We start from the raw sequence: 18,812 nt of genomic DNA, 5'->3' as shown, positions 1-18,812 counted from the left end.
CTGTGCTCTGCAGAAACAAGCACAGATGTTAAGAAGATGCATGTCTTCAGATCAGCATAAAATCCACTGAGTCTGAGAAAATGGAGCTGGAATTCGTAAGTCCTTGTCAGCTGATCATCCCTTTGCCAGTCTAAGCTCCTGGCCTTCAAATAGAGGGCATTCAGGTTTCTTCTGGCAAGAAGAGCACCTTTAAATTTACAGAGAGCTCCAGAGTAGCAGCAAAATTTACAAAATTGGTGGAAACTCTTTTTTCTGGCTTTTGCACATGGCTGTCTTTCAAGAAATACGTTGACTACCAAGACAACTAACGATTGCCCTGTCCCTGTCACTGCTAGAAGCTATACCAGTAGATGCTAAGGTATTTATGGGCTGAATTTAACGCCTGATTTTTAGGGTCATTAAGAAAAAATAACCATAAAATACATCCCCATGGAATTATTACAAACAGCAAAGCTTTCAAAAATAATTTTGTTTTGTTTTCCAGAATAATTTCAGTGGAGCTGCCTGAAGATGCAAGACAAATTGGCATTCAGTTCAGATGGTGGCAACCATATCACTCTTCTCAAGGAGAAGATGTGTGGGCAATCGATGAAATCATCATGACCTCCGTGCTTTTCAACAGCATCAGTCTGGACTTCACCAACCTAGTTGAAGTCACACAGTCTCTGGGATTCTACCTGGGGAACGTTCAGCCCTACTGTGGACACGACTGGACTCTTTGGTGAGAAACACATATTCATTTCTGCTCTACTTTTGTTTTCTTTGTCTATTCATCCTGCTAAGAACCAAGTACAAATGAGTCTTTCTGGCAGCTATTCAGAATGATTGTGTCTCATCCTCACATTATGTACAAAAATACAGTTGCTAATCTAATTGCAATTAGCAGTACATTTTTACACCCCATTGCACAGAAATTTGTGCTTGATGGAACCGTGAATGTAGCATTCTTTCCCCACAAAATATTTAAAGAATATCTTAATAGAAACAATTTAGAAATTTTTCATAATCTTAACTTGAAATCCAGTCAGGTTAATATGGGTTATGAAATAATCTTTTAATACAGACTCTGAATATTTAGTAAATGGTGCTCAAATCTGTTTACATAGACATTAGATTACACTCCATAAAAGGAAAGGCAGCAGAATGTTGGTAGAATGACCTTAGTCATTTGTAGTTATTTTGTCTGATATAATATCCATTTAGTCATTTACACTGTGATCAGCATTGTGACATATTGCAATTATGCCTAAAATGTGTGGTGTATTTAAAACAAAAGCAAGAAAACATCACCTGCCTCGAAGCAAAAAAAAGGCAAGAAAAGAAAAAGAAGTGAAAAAAAAGAAAAAGAAAATTCTGTTCAGACTGTGTAAAAATAAGCTTTTTCAGTAAAATGTTAACCTGCTTCACAAAAATTAAATTCTGGAGTACATAAGTGTACCATTTGGAATTAATACAAGGGAAGTTCAATTTAATCTCTATGTTTTGATTAAAACCAAATAACAGTTTCATGCTAGTCTGAGCAACATAGAAACCCAGTATAGCTTTAATTGGCATAGATATATATATTTGGAGAAAGTACAATCACAGTAATTATAGAAAATCTCAAGAAAATATAAATAATTTTAGAGTCCCCATGGACACTCAGAGAAACACTGTTGGAATTTTATTAACAAGTATCTCTGAACAATCTGATTTGACTTTCTGATCATCTGTCAAACTAAAAGGAGTTGGCTTAGCAGTAGGAACAACACTGAATGTGTTCTACCGGTGATAATGAGGCAGTAGAAGCACCATTAACCACTTTAATAAGGACAAGAAAGGTACTCGCTGCTCATTAAAATGAAACAACATGTTAGGGCTCAAACTGTTTGCATCTTCTTCATCAAAGAGTTGGAATGAAAGCCCTTTAATGACATTGTTTTCCCTCTGTTGTTATAAGACCAGTTTATCGTGGGGAAGGGGGTAGGTTATTTAAAATAGCAGCGGTTCCTCTGTTTTCATCCTATGACTCTAAATCTGAATCAAAATAATAAACGCCAGGCTAAATTCTCCATCCCATATATTGGCTAGGATTTGTAGTGCTCAGTCATAGTGGAAATGTTGAACTTTTCATGCATCAAACAAAGAATCAAAGCCTTTGCAATATTTCCTTACTATTTATGTATAAGTATCTTTCATTATCACTGGAAGACATGAACTCTATCCTCCACTGACCTTGTTTCTCTCAAGGGAAATTTTTAAACTTACACAAAATCTGTACAAATGGCTGCTAGTTAAATTAATTATTGTTGGCTTTTCCCAGCTGTGAGTCCATTTGGTTCTCATTTTCTAACTCATGACTTCCTGTAAGCAGAGTTTGCAGTAGCACTGACACTATCCTCTTGAGAAAAGACTGACAACTGCTTTTTCATTAGTAGAACTATGGTAAATATGCTATAAATCATTTTACAGGGTGTCATCCCCAGGCCCATTTTCACTGAATTGCCTCTAATTCTCTATTAGGCCTCTGTTTCTGCCTCAGAATCTATAAATCTGAAATATTTATCCTTAAAATTGGGGAAAACTGAGGAGGGGAATTCTTATTTTTGTTGAAGAAGGAGGTTTTTCTATTCAATATCGGGCTCCATTTAGAGAAGAGGGGTTTGTTTATATACATATGTTTTGAGCAAAGGTGATTTTTGAGTGTTTCATAATATATACACCTGGAACAGTCACTTTATTTGATTCTAATCATCATTTGGTTTCAGATTGGTTCTTAGACTTTATTACTGCAAGTGTATTGAGTATACTGAAAGGACTCCAGAACACTTTTAAAATGAAATGTTTGATGATGTACGTTAATTCATCACTTCTCCAAAATCATCATACGCAGGCAAGGTTTTGACCCAAATGCCTCTGGAGTGTTACAGACTATTTACAGACACTTGCTGAAATGCATTTAAGTATTGATAAGGATGCTAACACTTACTCTTTTTTTTTTTTTTTTTAAATATTCATCTGGACACAAATAAAATAGCGTTATATAAATAAACTGTCTTCAATCAGATTACAACATTATGATTTAACTCAATGTAACAGACAATAGAGTGTCCCACTGTCCCTGGAACAGCCTGTGGGAAGACTGTAAATCTAGCTCATAATGAACTGTCCTATGGAGCAACGTAATACCATTGCCCTACGTCAGCTTGATAGTTTACCTGTGCTTATAAAATGTTTTGTCTTTTAGATTAATTATTACTCTGTAACATGCAGAAAGTGTTTTTCAGGTAATCGACTTAATTAAAATATATTAATACATTCAGGAATTACTTAGCAAAGTAGGTACGGTGTGACGTAAAAAGACATAAATGTCTTCTGCCTTTGATGGGAGCAAAGCTGGGGCTGGCGTGGGTGTTTGGCCACCACATTAATATTCTTGGTCAATGCAGCTTTACAAAACCAGCTGCATCCGTGTGGCTTTTCAGTATTCCTGAAAGTACCGGCCTTGAAAACACAGTAACTCTGGGGATCCCAGAGCAATTTGGAGCAGCACAGATTGGCTGACATTGGCTGTGATATCATTCCCAGAAGTACCAATTAGTTGGCAGTGCTTGGAGGGAGAGCAATTGTTCTGAGGGCACCTATGGGTATTGTGTTCCTGCGCCTCCGCAGGTCTAATTATATACGCACTAGAAACCAACTCACAGCTACATATCTATACAAAAATATAGCCTCTGCATTCTCATTTCTGAAGATTTTTTAGTTAATTATTGTTATGCCAGGGACATTCCTCTGTCTTTTGTAAAATCTGGAAACGTATTCCAGATGCATAACTCCCAGAACAAAGAAAACATTTGGTATTCCAGCAGAAGAGCATACCCCTAACCACATACACGGGAGAGTTGGAAAGCAAAGAAGTGGCAAGTAAGGTGGAGCCCCCACCTTTAATGCTACCGTTGTTCAGCTGGAGGCAATTTGTGGATGATAAAGGACTTTGTGAACCTATAATGTGATTTCCTCCCCTTAAAAGAGCTTCTTATGGAGCATCACAGATTGTCTTCATCTCATCACTAGCTTCCTTTGTCACATTTCTTTAATATCCATTTTAAAGAGCTGTTTTGACTTTAAAATAATGCTTACTTAATGTACTGTGTACAATATCCAGTGGCTAAGTTATTAAATGAAAATAAATACTAAACTTGAAATGTTTTAATCATGACCTGAATGCCACCAGTAAAAAAGATTAGAGTTTAAGATTTCTTTTTCTAGTTTTACACCAGCAATATTGAATAGAGGGAATTTTTGTGGAGACAAAGACAAAATGAAACATTTAATTCTTTGCACCTATGCTGAGAACCAGTCATTCACTTGTCTTCCATCACTTTGGGGAAGACAGCTTCTGGGCAGATGTTCATGAAACTGTTTAGTTTCAACATCTTTGTTCAGATGAGCTTTAGGTAACTGTAATATATTGTGCCCAGGTTTATGTGTGCAATGCCAAATAATTTTCCAAAGCATTGCTACGTATAACTTTCAGCTGATTACACTGCACATGGATGACTGATACCTGAAGAGGCTGGTTGTACTGGCACAGATTTCCCAAGAGGACTTCAGTAAAACTTTAATTTCCCACATCAGCCGTGAAATTTCGAGCGGCATTGTGGAAATTAAAACTGTCAGACCAAGTCAGCTTTAACTTTTAAATTTGCAGGTTTTTATCATTTTGAAAAGTGCAAGATAAAGTTTGAAAGAAAAATAAATTCAGGCATTATCCAAACAAATTCTTCTGAGATGCATTCAGTTCTAACAATGAAGCCACTGATAAGTGTACATTGTATCCTCTGCTCAACTTAAAATTATCCTTTTCAGTGAGAAGAAAAACACTGACAACCCTGACTGAAAGAGCAAACAGTTGACATACAGTTTTCCAAGGCAACTTACTGCCTTCTGGTCCAGTTGTCCATGGCAGCTCCCCAGAAGTGGAGGGAATGTCCATCCACAGCTGGTTTGTGGTGCTGATCGATGTAGACTGGGTAGTTTCATATGGTGCCATAAGTTGTATCATTCTTTAGGAAATGAAGTCACACAGTGCAAGGTCAGAGAGTAAAAAGAAGCCTGGATCTTAGCTGGTGCCAAGTAACAGGAATTTGATAATGACAAAACTAATGTCAGTTTTCAGTAATTTCTTTCAAAGCTTTAAGGTAGGATGCTGACATTTATGGCATAACTGCTCTCTGTGGAAAGGACACTGTAGAAAACAGTATGGGTCAGTGAATTAGTTTAAAAGAGTGTTAAGTAGTGCTGACTTGTATTCCTAGTCCTTACACTGACTTTGTCATGACCTTGAATTTTACAGGGGTAGAAGTTAATATCTTTTACTGTATGGTATTGAAAGATTAGGATTTCTTATTTAAGATGATAAAGTGTAACTTACTCTACCATAAGGGCAAACTTGAACTAGATTATTCTCTTCATCACCACTGTACCGAAGGCAGATTTTTATTTTTGCATGATGATTTGCAGTGATTTTCTTTAAAAAGATGCAATCCCTATCCTAAATTTTTTACATTTAAGAACAGTTGTAGAAAATGTTGAAGCTGAAAGGACCAGAGTACTTCTGAAGACACTAACTAAACAACTCAAACTAAGGAGAGGAAGGCAATTTTCATTCTATTTGAACTTACTTAAAAACATTCTGTTTTGAAGGCTAGTGTGCAGGATTGAAAGTTTAAGTTGTTATTACTTTGTCCTTATACCTCTCTTGCATTCAATTTTTTTTTCCTTTTGAATAGTGCATAGAAGAAAAACCTGCATTTAAACTGAAAAAAACTTGTAATTTCAAACTATAGATTGTGTACCATATATGTGATAACTGGATACCTTGTATCGTATATAAGGCTTCATGTGTTCCAAACATTACTACTGACAAAATTATCTTATCCAACCCACTGGATAATATACCTCTTATATCAGTACTTCCTGCAGAAAAGAAGCTGAAGATAGGTGATATTAATTCTGAAACACAGTCAAAAGTCAGTGAATGCATTGCATATAGAATCACTTGAAAATCAATGGAATGAAAAGTCTATGTAATAAGAATATTTTAAACTAAATGTAGTGTATCTTTACTGTCCAATGTTTGAATGAAATTACAGCTGTTACTGTGATATGACCTTAGGCAATGAACACTCCTGGGGAATGAACTTTCTTTATGTTGTTTTTTCTGTACATTATCCTTTGCTTGATCCTAACTTGATCCTTAATACAAAGAGCATATAGTAAGAACTAACAGAATAATTCAGTGTTTCCCACTCTGGGATACATCAAGGTCTTCCTGGTAATTTGCAGAAGTACCAACAAAAAGATACTCCTGTGTGTGGTCTCATCCCATGTGCCAATCAGCAGAACAAAGAAAGAAGCATCACTGTCTTTAACCCAGAACCATTCATAATGTTCCCTTCTGAATTATTTTGTGGATGGATCCTGATTCTTTCCTTACATCTATCAGTTTTACAGGAGATTCGAAGTTAGCTTCTAGCATGCGCTATGTGGAGACCCAATCTATGCAGATCGGAGCTTCATATATGATACAGTTCAACTTGGTGATGGGCTGTGGTCAGGCGTTTACTCCCCATATGGACAACCAGGTGAAACTGGACTACTCCACCAACCATGGCCTCACGTGGCATCTTGTTCAGGAGGTGAGGCTGGCAGAGAGGACCTTTGTCTTCCATAAGCTCTGCTTATACAAAGATTATCTGAAATATACCTGTGGCACTGAACAAAGGAAGATGTTTTCCTCATTCCCCTTTCTATAAAGAAATTCTCAGTTGGAATCAGTCAAAATAACTAATAGAAGTATTTCCACTGTTCTTCGTGATATGTGGAAGAAAGGTATCTGAGAGCCTGAAACACAAAATTGTGACAGGGATGGACCAAGGCTGAGAAAAGAACTGGGTCACAGTTACAGAGAGCTACAGAGTAATGGCTGAGATCTTTCCTGTGCTATTGCTTTCTTTTTCAAAGCAAAATGCATCTACTGTTTCCTGGAATTTAAATGGATAGAAATTCTTTCTGACCTTGTGCGCAGCCATTTCATAAATGGAAAGCGTATGCCTTCAGGGGATTGTAATGTAGAGCCTTTCATCCCCCATCCCTGGTTCAAACACAGTCCAGGGCCATAATGACCGGCTGTTTCCCTGTCTCTGCTAGAAGTGCAAATAGCAGTGTTGGCTGCTATTTCCCCATGTGGCTCAGCCCTGTCTCAGCACAAATGCGAATAGTGCATTTGGCCATAATTTGTGCTTTTGTTTTCGCTCTTAGATGGCAAGCTGGACTTTCCCTGGCCTCAGGGTGAACTAACCAAGGTCCTTTGGCTGCCTCTAAGTAGGTTCAGAGGCTGTCAGGGAACTTGTCCTGGTGTCTTTTCACTGCCTGCTCTGTAGGTTCACGGAGAGATTTAAACGTTTAGTCCCACATCTTCTATGAGCAATGAAAGCATTGTCCTGTTACCTTTTGCCCTGTTGTATTTCACCATGTTTACTTTGGTGGGCAGAGTAGAGAAATGGCAACAACTGAATTTTTGAACTGCAAATCCAAGTAATGCTTCCTTACCTTAAACAGAATTCAGAGGAATTGTATTTCAAACGGTGTTCATGTCTTTTATACCTTCCAGGCAACATCATGGTGTCCAAGAATAGTTCCTAGTGGTTGGTGTTTGGGGTTTGTCCTTGCCATCAATGGAAGATCAGTTGCCTTCAGATTTTAGTGCTTCTTTCCTCTCTCAGTGGAGCTGAGTTCAGAGAAAAGAACTTGCAGCCAAGTAAATTTCTCACAGCACCCATGTTGCTGTGATAAAAGAGTAATAGAGAAGGCTATTTGTAGTATATTTCAAGGATGTAATCTGGCAAATACACAAAACACTAATTAATTAAAATGTTTGAAAGTTTTGTTTGCTTTGCAAGCACTGATCAGATCCTGTTTTGTAAGATCTTTTAGGGGAGATGAATCAACGAAAAATGATTGAAAATTGCTGGGAAGGAAACTAAGCCTTTAGAAAATGTGCTGAAAAAAACCAAAGCAGAATAAGCTCTCAGATCTCCATTTAGTGCTCTAAGATATTTGAGCAATAAATTTTTCTGTAAAATAATATATTCTGCCCTTCTTCATATTTAATATATAACTATTACTATATAATTTAACTATATAAATATTCTTAATTGCTTCAAATACTGTAGAGAATCAGTGCTTTATTATTAGTTTCAGAGCAGTCAAAGTAGGCTACTTGCATAGGCAGGTGTGTGCCCCAAAGGTCCCCCTCTTGCCTGACACCCCACAGGGGATGAGCACAGCAGCGAACAATGAGAGACTCTTGGAGAGGTGGGGATGGTCAGGAGGACCTGTGCTGTGGCAGTAGTGGCAGAAGGGACTCTCTGAATGGGTAGCTAGAAAAGGTACACACAGGCTGGTGATAACATTGAAGCACTTTATTAATACCTCATCAAAACCATAGCACAGAAGTTTCGAGTTCTGTTCTGGCAATACATAAATAAATGAATGGAATAACGCAGAAAAATGGAGTAACCTGTGAAGGCAGGTCTAGAAAACAGTAAGAGGCTTGGATAATGGACTTCATTTATATTTAATATAAAAAAGACATTATAATGATCAGATTTTCTGAAAAGAAGAAAATTTGAGGAACAGGCCTCTCTACTAATCTGAGTTAAATGCAGTAAGAATCATAGAAGCAGAAAGGGGGAGTTTACACCACTTAATGTAGGTGTCAAAGGTATTACAGCTGCAGAGCATGGTAAGGGCCTCTGAAGGCAACTTCAGTAGACCATGGTTGTGGCTCTGTCTGTTCCTACTGCTGCTCCCCACTGCAGATGGAGGGAGTGGGGGGAGCCAGCATCCCCAGGCAAGGGCTTTCAAGTAGGTCTCTAAAATGACTGGGAGAATGGTCTGGAAGTCACTTTCATAGACTTATTCCGTAGTGGGCTTGTAGACTTCATAGACAGCGCTACATTCTGGGGTGAGAATAGTAAAAAAAAAGAGCTAGACATTCTCATGGAGGAAGACAAACCATTACTAGTCATTAATGCTAAACGCTTTAAATGAGTCATGTGGCTTTCTCCTATCCTTAAATGTACTACTGTTAGTTTTCTGAGAAATTTCTCTACATCATGCCAGGATTTTTCTGCTTCTGGGTCTTCCACTCCAACACCTGGACCCAGGCAAGCTCCTGGTTCTGTGAATGTTTAACCCTTGCTGTTTCTAATTGTTTATCAACATTAAATCTGGTTTTGAAATGTTTTACTTCAAGGAATGTCTTCCGAGTATGCCGAGCTGTCAGGAGTTTACATCAGCAAGTATCTACCACTCCAGCGAATTTACTCAGTGGAGGAGAATCACCGTCCTTTTACCACAGAAGACTTGGTGAGCATTTATTTCTTCTTTTTAATTTTTTTGGGGGGTGGGGTGGGTGGGTGGGGGTTGTGGGTGAAGATAGTTAATCTACTTTTAAATTGCTATGACAAAGATCAAGTATTCTGTAGATCATATTCAACCCAGTGGGTGCCAGGGTACCAGCATTGACCCTGTTGCAGGTATTTAACATAAAATGCCTTCCTTACATAATTAGGGAGTGAAACATTGGTGAAGTCACCAGAAACTATTGTTTAGGATTGTTTTTAATGCATACTGTGACTCTTCTAATAAAGTTCAAACCTTTTCAAAAATAGTGGCACTTGTCTGTAAATGCCCCACTGGAGGAAGGCTTTATTTGGATTGTTAATTTTTATTTTGCACATTCCTTATTGTTTACATCTTCAGAGCAAAGCCTTGTATAAACAATGATTCATTTCTGGGAATTTTTTACCTCTTGATTCTTTTTATAGCATATCTTCAAAAATAACATTCTCTTCTGCAAGAAACAGCAACAAAAATTATCAGAAAGCCCTACCCTATTCATCTTATTGTAATCAAACTTATTTTGCCTGCTCTAACATTTTTATTTATTTAACAGCTGATTTCCTCCATTATTTATTTTTAAAACTTTATAATAACATACAAATAAAAAGTTGTCATAAATCTCAATAATCTTCAAGGCTTCCTTCATTTGAGAATTAAATTATTCCAATTAGAGTTACACTTTGCTTATGTCTGACCTGAATCCATCACAGCAATTGCAATGAGAGCATGCTCAGATTAAGTTATCATTGTATTTCCCTGTCCTTCATCATTCTTCTGCACTCTCCATGGCCTCACCACAACCTATTTATATCAACACCCCACAATGATATCTTCTTTCAACACACTGGCCATTTTTACTGCACAGCCAATATTCAGAATTTCCTATTTCCAGGCAAAACATCAGGGGCAAATATTGAATCTTTAGAACATATCAGGTCGGATAATACCAAATGGCACAAGTAAATCTATGAACAACTGCTTTGCAGTTAGATTATAAAGTACTAAATCTTACATGCTTTATGTGCCACCAGCTGTAAAATCTGTGGCTCACATAGGCAGTTAGGAGTTTAAAAAGTATCTGCAATTTTGTAGGTTATACTCTAAAGTAGGCTGTTATTTTTAAATTCATTTATAAGATATATACCGTACTCAAAGTTATTATTATACACTGTATAGTTGATGATAATACCAACGTTGTGGGCCTTTTTTTCTTCAGGATATAGTAATTTTCCTCAGCATATGAGGTGACAGAAACAAATAATTCCATTTTAATTTAGAAGACTATGGGGAGAAATTATGATGAAATAATAGCCCGGTTCCTGTTTTATGCTGCGCACAAATCATAAATATTTCACAGTCTATCTTTTATCTGAAGGGATTCCTGTCTGTTAGCAGAGTTTTGTTTGTAATTAAGGTACAAATTACCACTGAACATTACTTTGCTCTTCATAAAACACATTTTCAGTATGACTGTGTTGTGCAATGGCGTAACTGGGGTGAAGAGGAAGGATGGCTGCTTGTTCCCCACCAAAAGCAATCCAGCACACCAGATGCATTTCAGCCACTTTCCCTGTTTTTCCCCTCTTTTTCACTGTCAAGGAGCAGACCGAGGGCTCGGTCACTCCTTTGGGTTGAGATTGGGAGGGGATTTTTTTGCATTTTTAAAGCACTTTACTAACAGAGGGCAAGCTTCTGCCTTTACAAACCTGGGGATTACTGGTGAATAATTGATGTGCAGAGCTCCTCTGCCAGCCTGGCCACACAGAGACCATCATCCCAGGGGCCTGGTAGAGAATATGCTCTGTAGGGCTCTTCTTCAGGATGCCCTCCCTCCCTCTCCTCTCCCTTCCCCACCCACACTCTGTTGCAACAACCACCCACGGGCAAAAACTTAGTGATGGCCAGGAAGAACAGTGCAGAGGGAAGAGCCAGGTCTTCCACCTTCCCAAAACTGGGGTGAGGGGAAGGGGGCACTTGGGACCCTCCTTCTGGCTCAGCCCAACACAACAAGAGCTGCCAAATACACAGCCTGCCCTGTGCTTACTGCTCAGGGAAACAAACCACCTAAACGAGGACTCAGGACCAGGGCTTGAAGTCTCATTAGCCTTGCTCTGGCCCATGACATGCCCTCACACCCCTGCGCAGCCACGCTATGATGGCCAGAGCTTTTACCCCTGCATGCACAGCTCTTTGCTGAGGGTTTGCACCTTGGGTGTGTAGGTAGCATCAGGCTGTGGTACTGTGCTCATGCAGCTGGAAAGTTGCTCTTAACAGCACCTATTTCTCTTGTAAAACTTTCTGGGCGTGCTGGTATTTCTGTACATCTGTAGATGTTCTGCATCTGGCAAGCATTAGTTTACAAGGTCTCTGTGTTATCCAAAATTTGGGATGTTAGGAAATCTGCTGCAACAGTGAGACTTGTATTGGAGAAATGAAATGTATGCACCTGGTTGCTGAAATTGTATTGTACTTGAACTGAACATTTCTAACACTGATGAAAATTAATTTCAGTTTTATGGGAGGCATTTACATATGAACAGGCCTTAATGAGATACAAGCAGCTGTCAGTTGCTGACTTCATAAACAAATCAACACCTAATGACTGAATGAGAGTTTCAGGATAATTGGGTAAATGTAATTATGGTAACTCAGAAGGTAGCAAATAGAATTTTATCAGCTACAAATTTGCATTAGATCATTAGGGTTTTTAATATCAGGAGAGAAGACAATGATTTTATTCAACTCGCATATCTGAAAATTTTTATAACAGAAAGAACATCATTTCACTCACAATACATTTGGGACATGATTTCCTTGTGCTTATGTAAAACGTCATGCAAAACCAGTGACTTTTATTTGACATCAACCTGATTTGGATATAATGTCATCAGAAAGCCAGATTGTCTTCCAGTAGCATCAAAAAACCCAAAACAAAACACCCAAACCAAACTGAGTAGAAATATGAGGAACTAGGGAGGTTTATTTTGCTTGTAATAAAATGCTTTCATAACTCCCCTATACTGCACTTCCCATTTGAATAGGTGTCCAAATGGTGACTGTCCAGAAAACCAGTATTTCATCACTGAGAATGCAGCTGACACTCAGCTTCTTATTCTCTTTTCTTAATTAACATGGGTATTTTAAATTGTTGATTACCATTTTTAACAGCATAATCCTCTTAAGCTGTTGTTACCTTGAGGTGCAGAGCAGCCTTGGAGAGCTTTCAGAAACTGAGTAGGACCAGCTTTTCAGCTGTGTTGCTTTCGCAATTGCAATTCAGCCTAACACTCATTATCCCTTGCCCAGAGAGGAATCTGAATCTGTGAAAACTCACAGCCATGTGACAGTGGGCCTGCTTTCGGTGGGTGCCCCATGACCACCTGGCTGTGTGGGAAGGCGAGGGCAGCCCCTCGCCTTGCTGCAGCTTGCAGGCCACAGGATTCCTGCAGCAGTAAAGCTGTCCCCAGAGGAGAGCTCTCTTTGTCTGCAGCTAAAAATAACCCCTGCTTGCTAGGATGTGGCTCCCAGGGGACCGTCCCCAGTCAGCCAGCTGATGCACACACCTCCGTTTCAGCCGCATGTTCATCTCCAGACAGCAATGCGACTTCTCCCTATCTTCCCTCCCCCGAAATAAGGGAAACAAATCTCCTGCCATGGCTGCATTCATCTGGGGGAACTTCTAAGTAACAAGCGGGGCTGAAGCCACTGTTAGCTTGACGTGCAGCCAGCATCTGAGACCTGTGGAGGAAGATGGAGCCGCCGTGGCCGCGTGTGGCTCTGTGCTCTGTACCTGGCTGGGTGGCAGTGTCCTGCATCAGGAGCGGGGTGATGAACCTGTCCAGGGAAACATTTTGTTCAGGTGAAACACACGTGAGCCCCAGCATGGACTGTCGGCCCTGGTATCAGCTCTGCGCCTTGCAGTGCAGGCCCAGCCCTGGGAACAGCCCCTGGGCACAGCGGTGTACTTTGGTATTACCCATGAGTGGACTCTCTTCACCCTTTGTGTAGGGCAGGTGTGAGCCTGGTGCCCCAAAACCAGCCATGAGGCACCCACACAGCCACCCTGCAGGGGTGTTTGCACCTGGCAGTGGCCGGCAAGCGGCTGAGGAAATGCCATTGACACCACACCAGGCAGCACCAGGAGCTGTGTTCAGGGGTCACCACCACTTGTTGAACACCACAAGACTTCTGCAGGATGGCAAAATTGCCCCTGTATGATTGTAAATCCCCCCCCAGTTTGCTGTAAATACCCCTGGGCTGCAGTCACACACACCACCTCTACCCACACAGCTTCACTGAGGAAAACTGGAGGAGCCCAGCCAAGATGCTCTCCCTCCTGTCACCTGGGCAAACAACATGACACAATTTTATTGTGCTGGGAGGTCAGGCGGGCACGGGGGTTGCCTGCTCTAATACCTTCCTTTGGTTTCAGTATTTTTATTTTCCTCAGCACACACGAGAGTTAACACCAGTCATTACCACTCTTTCCAAAGCACACAGTCTCTGTCAGGGGTCTCCGAGGTGCCATTGATGCTCTGTTGTGAACATAAGCACAACCAAGGGGATGTGCTGGCTTCAGAGCACTCCAAAACTAACAGTAGATAATTGTGGTGAATATTGACTGTCCATTGTGTCTATGCAAGCTTAAGAAGTCCTTCATGTGCAGATTACTGGTATTGTGCAGTTTTAATGGATAATTCATTGCTCTTGTAATGTAGCCCATCAATACATTATATCCCAAGGGAGTATTTAATCGGCAGATCTGCCCCCACAGATTAGTTCTGCATGCTGTAAAAATGTTTACAGTATTTGCAATATCAAGCAGACACTTAAAACAGACAAGAAGGGTTGGGCAGCTTCACTTGGTTTTTAAAGAAATTCAAAATTGGTATTTTAAAAATTTCTCCAAGTGTGTTCTAAACTACTGTTTGTATGCTTCTAGTATGTGACTGGATGGTTAACTGCTCTGCCATACTGTCCATTTTAGCTGCACGGGCCTCCTCTATCAATTTTTCACTTCTATACATTCAAGCAGGTGGCTCAGCCACCTTTACAATACTCATTTTAATATGTCTTATTCTAGATAAATTTTGGGGGGTGGGAAGGTGAGGAAAGGGCTTTTTATCTTAAATTAGGTTAACAACATTATATCCCATGCCATCGTAACATAGCTATATGGCTTAGAAACAAGCTAGGAAAGAATCTCCTGCTTGTAGGAACCTCCTGCTTCTCATCCTCAGCCCGCCCAGTCAGCCCTTGGCCAGGCCCAGGCTTGTCCCAGTTTAAAGTCTGATTTTTAATTATCTGCAGTCAGCCTCGCTTTCTCTGTCCATCCCCTCCACAGCTCCACAGACCCAGCCTCAGTGCCCACACTGACCCCACCACCCCTTTTTTTCCCAAACCTATCACACAGCCAGCACAGCCTCTTCTGCTCCATCACGATGAATGATTTACCATCTTTGTTTCACTTCACATGCAATATATTTTTCTTAATCTCATTTTGGCATGGGCATTAGGTAGAAGGTCCCTGCGCCCACCAGCTGGGAGCTGCTGCTAGCCAACTCCTGCAACCTGTTGGATGTGCACAGGTTGGCAGGGCAGCTTGGAAAGGCTCAACATCAACAAAAATTACTCTTCTTGTGATTCATTTGCTTTTCCAGCCTTGGTTTTGAGGGTGGTGGAGATGTCAGCCTTCCTTGGAAATGTCATTAATGACTGCAAAGTCCATCATATAGTCCTGTGCAGCAGGTAGCATCATCTAGACAGTTCATTTACAAAAATCTGTCTTCAGTTGTGCCAGTCTTTTCAGGCTGGGTATGTGACTGTAATATCAACTTTATTTTTTATAGTTGAATTTTATCTTTTTTCCTACGGTTCTGTAAAGAATCACAAATGAAAGCATTGTTATTGGTTCTAAGGTCCAGTGCCACACGTTTCCGATGGAGTCAGTGCTACTACACAGCCCAAGACGAATGGGCCTTAGACAACATCTACATCGGACAGCAGTGTCCCAACATGTGCAGCGGACACGGCTGGTGTGACCACGGCGTTTGCAGGTATAAAGCATTTGCCAGTTCCTCTTAACCAATGGTCTTCTAATACTTCGGGTATCCTATTATTTTGCATACTTTTTTTTTTCTGTTGTTCTTATTTTTAGGTTAAACATTAAAAAATAAAAGGGGGATTAGACCATTCAAGCAACATTAGCAGCTGGTTGCGCCAACCTCTCTGTCAAGAATCCATACCCTTGGCAGGTCCAGGCACTGAAAGAGCTTTCAGTGACACGGCTGCCCTGCTGCAGGTGTCCTTGTGGGTCCTCCAGCCCTTTGCACAAGGACCCCAGGGACCGGCTCAGTGCTGGAGCTGTTTCACTGGGTCAGAGGGACACCAGGGATCAGCTCAGCACTGCTTGGCAACTGCTGTCAGACCAGGTGCAATACCAAGGGCACAGACTACTGCCTGCTAGCTTCAAACATTCTGGACCCCACAGGGTTTTTTTTATAAATAAGATATAACTTTTTTCCATTATCAGTTATTCTAGTTTGTTTCCAGGATCAAAAATTCCAATCCCAGAATGATTTGTAATTTCACATCTAATTTTAAAAGGTCAGTGTCAAATAAAGTCTTTAAAAGCTTGTCACATTTACGCTTCCTTCCAGGTGTGACTCAGGGTTTCGGGGTACTGAATGTCAGCCTGAAAATCCCCTTCCTTCGACCATCATGTCTGATTTTGAGAACCCAGACAGCCTGAAGACAGAGTGGCAGGAAATTATTGGGGGAGAGATCGTCAAGCCTGAAGAAGGCTGTGGGGTCATCTCATCTGGCTCCTCACTCTACTTCAGCAAGGTACTAATGAGGGATGGGAGACTGAGAAAGGCACGTACTGTGGGTTTGAACGGAGCATGATGTGGTTGTATGGCAATGAAAAGAAAGGTGGCAGAAAGCTGCACACAATACAAGAAGTGCATTAAACAGCACAGCTGTGCTCTGCAGGTAAAGAACAAAGCAATCAAAAGAGATAGGAAAAGACACATGCATTATGTACTCAAGAAAAAACAGATGTAATGGAAGGAACTAAATTGCCAGTGTGCTGGGAAGTATGTACATTCATACTGTCTTAATTGTGCATTTTCTGTTTCAAGACTCAATTCTTTATCAGTATCCAGCAGCTCCCATTTGTTTGTTCTGTACTGTTCTGGGTGAGGGATGGAGAAAGGTTGGCTTTCCAGGGGACAAGCAGCGTAATCTGAGGTCACAGGACCAAAACTAGTGAAAAAACAAACCCTCCAGACTTTTAGAAAGTGGTTAGCCTGTAGGAGGATACTCTTTTGTATAACTTGGATGCTTTACAGACAAAAATAATAGAGCAGGAAAGAGATATAGGGAATTCTGCTAATTAATAGCAATTATAACTAAAATAAAAAGAGGTCTTTATCACCAGATGTAAGATTATGGGTTGTAATCACAGATTTATTTTTTATTGTTGCTCCTCGGGTCTAGTACTGGGTTTTGGTTTGTTCATAATTGAAAGGAAGAGTATAAATGCAGCTATGTGCTTCTCTTTTAAAGGTTTGATCAAACTGCCACTGCTGTCATGAGAGCCAGATTAGTCCCAGAAGAATAACCCAATATGCAACGCTGTATAATTGTGTGTTGTTTACCTCATTACAAAAATCTAACCCATCAAATAATTTTCAGCACTCCTACATAGTCTCACATCCAGCTCCCCTGGAAATGCAGCTCTGCACTGGAAATTTCATAATAGACCAATCAGTATAACTAGCTAATTGTGATAATTGGATTTTTTAATATAATTGTCTTCTCTGTTAGATGTTTTCCTTCTGGCTCAGTTCCTTATGCCAAGTTTCTCAAAAGTAGTTTCTAAATTAGAATTAACCTGCTATGATCTTTCTTCTGATTTCTGCTAAGGAGGAGTGAAAAACTCATTTAGAAATTCTTGGCTTCTTTCTATTGATCTCTAAGGGTTAGGTTATCATTCATTTCTTGAGTAGTAGCAATCTGTGTGCCGTCAACAGAAGGTGGTTTATTTAATTTCTGGTTAGATCTTTTTCAAGGCATCTAGTGGCCATGCTGGTGGATAATAAAAAAATATTTTTATAGTTGCCTAACAGTTCTGTATTGTTTTGGGAGCTCATATTCACAGGCTCTATTTCTTTTCATTTGCTGAAATAGCCACTTTTTATTTGAATGTCTAATGTTTACTGCCATAATCAATTACTGGTACCAGAATTAATGTTGGCTTTGTTCTGCTGACCCTCTATCTTCTGTTTTACAACAATTGTAGGTGTGTTTGCAATACAGAGCTCTTTCAATTAGCCCCTGCAATTCCTCTGAGGTTTTATGTCACTTGTGCCCTTTCTCAATTAACCTGGTTCTGTGGTTAACTCTTTGGCAGGCAGAGCTGCTGTGGGGTGTAGATATGAAAACCCACCTAGAATAGATTTACAGCTAGAGCTTGACCCACTGCAGGTCAGTACGTTGGATGCCCTCAGCCAGCTGGGACACACCTGCCCATGGGGAAGCAAGGGTTTTTGCATCTTTATTATCCATCATCAGTTTGATTTGATGTTGATAATTTCAAATTCCCATGGGTCTCCAAGTGAAGCTGTGAAAGCAAACTACCAAGAGATTATCAGTGTCACCTTGGCCAATATTAGCCATGTGAAGCTGCACCAGGAAGCTCAGGGCTGCACCCAAGACTGAGCCCATATCACTCTCATGGCACCATCCAGGAGGGCTTTGCTCAGCTGGGGATAAACCACCAAATAAACAAAAACAGCAAGCATAATTGAAGACCAAATCAGTATGACTGTATTCTAAATGAGCTTTTTGAGGGTCAAAGGATTCTTCACAGGTTTTAGTTGTCATCAGTGGTGCAGGCTAACCAAGTTTCAAAAACACAAGCATTCAGCTTCCAGGTATTAGTCTAGCAGTGTGATGTGGCCTATTTGGTAAAGTCTACAAATGAGCTATGGACCCAGGCTGTAACACCAGCAAAGTGAAATATTCTGAGAAAAAAAGCAATAGACATTTATCTGTGTGAGTTTACCCTTACCTGGATAGAAAGAGGAAAGAGATGATGAGCGGCATGGGATTTAAATTCATCTATCATCTTATTAAAAAACACAGATGATATTTTAAATCTCAGCTCATAAATCTTATTACTTATGTCCAGCTAGATCACCTCACTTGCTTATCTCAAATTTGTCTGGAAATTTGTCAGAAGGATTGTCAATGTACAAGTGAGACAGAGGAAAGCATAAATATTACTTAAAACAGGCATCATTATATAATTTAGCCCAGGTTTTCCTGTTTGATACTTTTTTATGTTTGGAGATGGA

The 18,812-nt window shown here is 40.1% G+C and overlaps 1 protein-coding gene across 2 annotated transcripts in view; it reads left to right on the top strand.

Moving 5' to 3' along the window:
* RELN (reelin) overlaps nucleotides 1-18,812 on the top strand; it is a 295,992-nt gene that overhangs the window by 200,143 nt on the left and 77,037 nt on the right. For both annotated transcript variants that reach the window (XM_074869921.1, XM_074869920.1), the window contains exons 20-24: nucleotides 485-721; nucleotides 6,488-6,680; nucleotides 9,302-9,414; nucleotides 15,369-15,506; nucleotides 16,110-16,296. In XM_074869921.1, the coding sequence (XP_074726022.1) occupies nucleotides 485-721; nucleotides 6,488-6,680; nucleotides 9,302-9,414; nucleotides 15,369-15,506; nucleotides 16,110-16,296 (868 nt within the window). The remainder of the gene's footprint in view (nucleotides 1-484; nucleotides 722-6,487; nucleotides 6,681-9,301; nucleotides 9,415-15,368; nucleotides 15,507-16,109; nucleotides 16,297-18,812) is intronic.

Source organism: Strix uralensis, chromosome 5, assembly GCF_047716275.1.
Source record: "Strix uralensis isolate ZFMK-TIS-50842 chromosome 5, bStrUra1, whole genome shotgun sequence".
Taxonomy (NCBI): Eukaryota; Metazoa; Chordata; class Aves; order Strigiformes; family Strigidae; genus Strix; species Strix uralensis.
Note: the sequence above shows the minus strand (reverse complement) of the source record. Positions and strands in the feature narration are given on the sequence as shown.